Source organism: Chanos chanos, chromosome 11 (assembly GCF_902362185.1).
Source record: "Chanos chanos chromosome 11, fChaCha1.1, whole genome shotgun sequence".
NCBI lineage: Eukaryota > Metazoa > Chordata > Actinopteri > Gonorynchiformes > Chanidae > Chanos > Chanos chanos.
The window spans coordinates 13,857,658-13,865,115 of record NC_044505.1 but is presented as its reverse complement, the minus strand read 5'-3'; the positions used below and the strand labels follow the sequence as shown (position 1 = coordinate 13,865,115).

General features: G+C 40.5%; 1 protein-coding gene across 2 annotated transcripts in view; it reads right to left on the bottom strand.

The window, feature by feature from the left end:
* Nucleotides 1–7,153, bottom strand: part of spock3 (SPARC (osteonectin), cwcv and kazal like domains proteoglycan 3) — an 18,221-nt gene extending 11,068 nt beyond the window's left edge. For both annotated transcript variants that reach the window (XM_030788081.1, XM_030788079.1), the window contains exons 1-2: nt 7,111–7,153; nt 6,847–6,978 (exon numbers count right to left, since the gene is read on the bottom strand). In XM_030788081.1, coding sequence (XP_030643941.1) covers nt 6,847–6,978 — 132 coding nt within the window. In that variant the 5' untranslated portion in view covers nt 7,111–7,153. The remainder of the gene's footprint in view (nt 1–6,846; nt 6,979–7,110) is intronic.
* Between the last annotated feature and the right edge of the window lie 305 nt (nt 7,154–7,458).

The window sequence follows — 7,458 nt, the reverse complement described above, 5'->3', positions numbered from 1 at the left end:
AAAAGAGCCAAGCCGATGCGTAGGCTAATAGAAACGTCCATTAGTAATTAGAGTTTGGAACTGTAGGACACTTCACAGTCACGACAGCCCTTCAGTTTACGCTATAATTATTAGATTTGAATGAAAGTATTCTAATGCGGAGTTTGTGGGAATCGAAGAGAAGACATAGCACGAAAAATAAACAGAGTACATGTACTAAATCTCTCTCTCTCTCTCTCTCTCTCTCTCTCTCAAAAAAGCGTTAGCATACGATGCTAAACAGCCAGTAGCCTCAGGCTACTCCTAACAGCTTCTATGTGAGGTACTGCTATGACTGGCCCCGTTGAAATGGAATATGGGCCGTGATGATATAGGTCAGTTATTCGTCTAACTGTTCAAAAGACAGATTACCCGTGGCCGGATATGCTAATTGAGGATTTAGACCTCAGCCAATAAGCTACACCCGCAATTGTCGCTTATTGAGAATGTTTATGCGCACGGTACTGTTATGATGCATCGCTCTACAATACAATTGCACCGAAAATTAACGGGAGTGAATTTTAGTCTGATGTCATTTTACGGGTTTGCTGTGTATATACGGACATATGAAGAAACGGTAAGATGGTGAGACAGGTGAAGATGCTAATACATGGATGGAAGGGACAGGGAAGAGCGAAAGCAAGACGGCGAGAGAGGGAGTGAGAGAGAAGGGGAGAGAGAGAGGGGGAGAGAGAGAGAGGGGACAGACCCACTCCATCCTGAGTTGCCCTTGGGGCTTGATTTCATAATGGAAAACACTCCCCCACACACACACACACATACACACACCCTGCAAATTACACTGACTGAAGCCTCTGAGATTTTAATCATATTTTTGAATATAATTATCATTCCGTTGATGGTGTTGCTCATTTAATTTAAACATTTCGGTAGGATTACGGATTAGTTCATATGCAGAGGAATGACAAACGTGCATTTTATGGGGACAGAGTGTGATACTTCTATCTCTCTTGAAAATTCCCACCTTTGCATTCCTCACAGTCAGGCGCATTCACATATTTCAGGTGTAAACAAACCATATTCAGGTTATTTGCGTTGCGTTTCGCGTGATTCGCCGTGATATCAAGACAAATTTAGAAAATTCTGTGGGTTCATTTTGCTTTCCAGTACATTACAAAAAAAGCACTCGGTCATGACCCACCAGAATGTTCCAGAAAAAAAAAAACCCAGGATGACAATCACAGGAAATCATACATCAACAGATATGTCCAAAATCGGCTGAAAAACCTTGGAAAAAAAAAAACAAACAAACCTGGAAGATGGTCCACATGATCAAGAATTAGAGACAGGTCTACATGACAACACACAAAGAACCCCATCTTGCCTAGGCCACCACTTTAGGATGAAAGGATGAGTGTAATAGGAAACTAATGAAAGGCAAATGTCTGACATGAAAAAGCTACAAGTCTTTGTTGTTTTCATGGCAAGATTAACCCCCCCACCCCCCGCCCCAAAATCCACAACTTTGGCTTCAAACAGCAAGGGGAACAAAATGGAAGCCCTTATTTTGGAAGGCCCATTCTGTACTCCTACCTTTGACATACGAGAGAGAAATAGGTGGAACATTGAACCAAATTTGGAAACCATGGTATGCTAAGGAGAGATTTGATGATAAATGTGTTTACGCCTTGTGTAAACAACATAAAGATGTAAACAGAGGTTGCACACGACAGCAGATTATCCCGAGATCAACTTCAATGATAATTATTACAATTATGTTAAAAATGTTCGACACTGTAAACATTTTAGTGACACAAACAAACAAGCATGCATGTGCAAACACACTCACCTTAGATACACACACATAAACACCAACATACACACAAACACATAAACACACACACACACACACACACGACACACATAAACACAAATATACACACATAAACACAAACATACACACACACACATAAACACACACACACACACACACACAATGAAACACATAAACACAAACATACACACATAAACACAAACATACACACACACATAAACACAAACACACACACAATGAAACACATAAACACAAACATACACACAAACACATAAACACACACACACACACAATGACACACATAAACACAAACATACACAAACACAAACATACACACAGACAGATAAACACACACACACACACACACACACACACACACAATGACACACATAAACACAAACATACACACAGACACATAAACACACACACACACACACACACACACAATGACACACATAAACACAAACATACACACAGACACATAAACACACACACACACTATGACACACATAAACATAAACATACACACACACGCACACACACACACGCACACATACGCAATTATTGAGTGTAAGCTTTCCTCTCTGTGTAATGATGTTTAAATCACACAGAAAAAAGGAACTAATGATCTCCATCCATTTATGTTAAACAACGAACCAACGCAATCACTCCAAACACCTAACATACACCAGTGCTTGTATGTGTGTTTATGTGTGTTTATGTGTGTGTGTGTGTGTGTGGACTCTCCTTAGGGTAAACTCATAAAGATGGCAAGGTTAAATCTACAACTCTCTCTCTCTCTCTCTCTTTCTTTCTCTCTCTTCCTCCATTAAGCTAGGGCCCGGGGCAGAGCTGAACGGACTAAATTCCATTAAGGTAAAAAAATTTTTTTTTAAATAAATAAATAAAAAAATAAAAGTCGTGCTGCGGTAGAAAGAGAAATAAGGAAGAAAAACCCATTAAATGTGAAAAGCACCCAAATCCAAGAAGCACTAGCTCATTTTGAATATACCATAGAGATGCGCTCTCTCTCTCTCTCTCTGCTGTTTCTCCAACTCAACAACTGCCTGTAACAGCAAACTCCCCGTCTTTCTGTCTTTTCAACTCCTCACATATTCTCATGGTTAAAAAAGTTCTGCATACTAATGCCAAGTATTAATGCAACTGTTTGTTACTGTGGATATATGCTTCTTCTTTTTTTTTTTTTTCTTTCATTCAGGGCAGTGGACAACACAAACATAGCTGTGAGTCTGTGTTTTAGACATACACAGCATTAGACTGTCAGCTGAGTGTGGGGTTTTTTTTTTTTTTTTTTTTTTCCTGATCCGGTGACGAGGCTGTCAGTCGAAATCTGATGATGAAGATGATTTGAGTGATAATCTCATGCATGTCATCATTGTTTAGTTTCTCTGCAGAGTCCCCAGTTCATCTCTCAGGAGAAATGACACAAGGGAGACAGATCAAAGTTCTACACACACACATACACATACACACACACACACACACATACATTCACATGCATTAACACACACACACACGCACACGCACACACATACACCTCTTTAGATCAGGAACACACACACACACACACACACAAACACACACACACACATCTGCTATGCATCTCTAGGGAAATCTCACCATCGCATGTCAATGGTTTACAAGCATGATTGCTTCACACACAAGTCAATTTACATGCATAACTTCATCTGCATACACACACACACATACACACACGGACAAGCAGACCGCTGTCGGGAGAGCCCTAACTGTCACTAAGGCAGTGTAGAACAGTAACAGTTTGGGTGCGTGTTGGCACTGTAACTCTTCCCACTGAGATTCCTATGCTACTATAACCGTTTCCATAGTGCCTTGGAGTCTTTATGATACAATGAAAGGTTTCTATGGCAACATTCCATGAGGTGCAACAATTTGCTGCCTTCTGAGTTCTATATGAATCAATCACCTGTTACAAAATAACTATAACCTCCAGATAACACTGTCATCCAACTGTGGCTTTTGATCAACATTAAATTTAGTGACATCATTATTATTATTTCCTCTGTAGTACATATTATTAAATATATAGCCTAAATAAAGAATTGTACTTCAAACCATCGAGAAAACAACATTATTTCAGCTACAATGGCAATTTACTTTCACAGAACTGCCTTTAATGCTATTATGTAGGACTTCAGACAGCATAAGTTATATTAACAGAAATGACTAAAGTAAAGCTACTCTATCAGTTAGTACTGCTAGACACATTGTTCATATTTCTGGCCAATTGTTCAAATAGACAAAAACTTTTTTGGTAGATGTCTGCAGTATGTAGTTTTTTTAATATTTTTTTTTTCACAGTTTAAATGTATATGTTATGAAGAACCGTGGGGAAAAAACCCAAAACAAAACACCCACCATTTCTAGCAAAAACTTAACCCTACAAAAACCAAAACAGTTTTACTGTCTTTTAGTTCAGATGTAATGATACAGTAGGCGCTGTCTTTGTTGTTTATTGTTGTTGTTGTGTGTGTGTGTGTGTGTGTGTGTGTGTGTGTGGCTCATTCTAACCCCATGTTGGGACACTTCACATATCTGTGTGTGTTAGTCTTGACGGACTGGAGGGAGGCTGTCTGAGCCCGTTCCCATCTTCTCCTCTGACTGTCTCCTTAACTTCCATCATTGCATAAGGGCTATTAAAAGACACTGTACTGCAGGTCAGCACAGAACACAGTACTTTGTGTCTTTGTGTGTGTGTGTGTGTGTGTGTGAGGGAGAGAGACAGAGAAAAGGAGAGTGTGAGACAGAGGGAGAAAGAGGGGGAGAGAGAGGGAGAGAGATAGAGAAGAGGGAGAGATTGATTCTCAGTGATGTGTAAGGACAGAGAGATTACTGATGGCCATTCTTACCCTGTCAAGTTCACAAAGCCTCAGAAACAACTTAGCATGGCCTAAAGAAAGCCCACACAGTCGTGGGTTATAACACACCACACACACACACACACACACACACACACACATGCATACATATATAAGCAGAAGCATAAATACACACTCACAAATGCATGCGACACAATCTGTCTCACCCTCCCATTCTTGCTATCTCTGTCTCTGCATGAAAACACACATTTCACTGTCCTTATGAGTATGAATAGCCTATATTCTCCATAAGTAGGATGCAACATTACAACATCAAAAACCTCTGTAACTGGTTTTATTCTTTTTATTTTTTTTACGCTATTTCATGTGCAGTGCAACATCAGGTTTAAACTGCCTTTCTCAATGTTTTATATGCTCTGTAATTATAACTGAATGACTGGACATCTGTCGCTTCATATGCTTTTTTAAGTTTCATTCAGAAAACACATTCATTATTCAAATGTCTGGGAGTTTATTCCTGGTTATGATTCCTCATTCTCTGTAATAACACTGAGTGTGCTCGGTACATATGTAACGTGACAGGATTTGACACATTAACAACTCAAGTGACTCTTTTTACTCATTGACTTGTGAAAAACACCTTCAGGAACTATTTTCTCATCTTGATTTTTTTTTTTTTTTTGGCTCCTGCTTGTTCTTAATGTGTGGGCTCCTAATCAACAGTCACATTTAGAGAGCACCTAATCTGCATAAATCATCTCCCTCTTTACTGATTGGCCTTGAAATGTCACATGGTTAGTGAGGACTAATCTTTGATGTGCTACTTACATGTGAGAGAGAGATAGAGAGAGAGAGAGAGAGAGAGCGCGGTACAAAAAAGGTACAGAGAGAGAGAGAGAGAGAGAGAGAGAGAGAGAGAGAGAGAGTCTTATTTTCTTGGTAGATAGTTTGTTGGGCAGCGATGGCTAATTTGGCATTGCTTGGAAATTCAGTCAGCACTGTGTAACGCCCATGCGATAGCCCTTACATAAACATCATTAACTCTCTCTCTCTCTCTCTCTCTTCTCCCACACACAAACACACACACACACACATATACACACACACTGACGCAAATGAGAGTCCACTCGACTTCATGATATCACCCAGCTCAGAGTGGGTAACACTGTTAAATCTTTTTTTTTGCCGTTGTTGTAGTACTCAGTCGGCTATCAGCTGTCACTATCAACACTAGAACCGTATCCCTTCCGTCTCGCGTTGGAAAGAAATCTTAATAGCCAGTCAGGCAATAAAGACGTACTCTATTTGTAAGGAAGTCCGACTTACAAATACTTGTTGAAGAACAAACCTCTGTGTCAGAGCCAAATAGAAATGTTTTGACCTTGTCATCTAAATACTTATATCACAGATTGTAATTCAGTTCTTTCCATTTAATTTTCGTGTAATCATAAAGAGACAATGGTATATTTCTAACTGGAGAGCAACAAAATGCGTTAACTGAAAACACCATCCATTGAAGTTCTTTGCGATGATTTACGTAAAAGTGAACCGATGTTCTGTGAACATGCATAATAATAATTAAACGCTACAGATTTTTAACACCACGTACTTTTCCTCAAACTCAAATAGACGCTCACTCAATGATGTGCCATACCGGCCAAGTCAAACCTGCCAGCGCTGGTATAGGATACACAACCGTTTTATGCATTAAATCGAGTCAACCTCGCCAGCATGACAGAGAACACATTTAACGGCCGTGCCCGCCATAGCCTTGGATACGGTTTGGAACGAGTTAGAATTGCACGTTCGCTCCGTTATGAAAGTGGTCTTATCTCTAATTCACCAGCCACTTAACGTCGCACAAATGACGCACTGTTTCTTAGGAGTACCAATAACTGACTCGTGACGGTGAACCGTTTCATTCAGTATAATCATGTACAGTCCCGTTGACAGCTACTCCGATACTAATTGTCGTGTTTTTTATAATTATTTTCACAAGAGGCAGTTAATGTCCTTTAGCGTCTCCTCCCAAGCACGGTAGTCCTCTTAAAGCTAGAAACAAGCGCGCGCGCGCACGCACACACACACAAACACACACATACACAAAGCAACAGGGAACAGAGGGGGCATTTGGACCATAAAAAAGCCACCTACGTCTCGAAATTTATCCCATCGTCCGGTCAGCCATTTGTCGTCAAGAAAATTGCCGTTATCAGTGCGGGCTGACGCTCCGCTGACCTGTCCGCAGACGACCGCACACACACACACCAGGGCAACGCTAAGCATCTGCAGCGGGGAGAAAACACACAGAGAGCGGTCGCAATTAGCTCATATTCTCGCCATATCGTAAAACTCACATGTATCGAAAATGTCAAAATGAGAGACAGGAGCATCGCTGAAAACATCCGAGCGCCTCACCTTCAAAAATGAATGTCAACCCTGTCGCGTGAATCTTTCTGTAGCCGTATTACCAACCGCCGCTCCGCGCTCCAACTGATATAGCCTCACCAAGGCACACTGCCCACCACTCTCTCTCTCTCTCTCTCTCTCTTTCTCTCTCTCTCTCTCCTCTGCACTAAGCGTATGCTCGTGTATATGGGGAGCCAAACGTGACAAAAAGGTCCATCCAAGACGAAAACTCATAATACTCGTTTATGAAATAATTTCATTAACTAAATTTGTGGCTTTTATTTCCCTTTTTAGTAGATAAAAATGAAGTAAACGCGTTAGACAGCTTTAATACTTAACAAACATCTGAATAGTCCT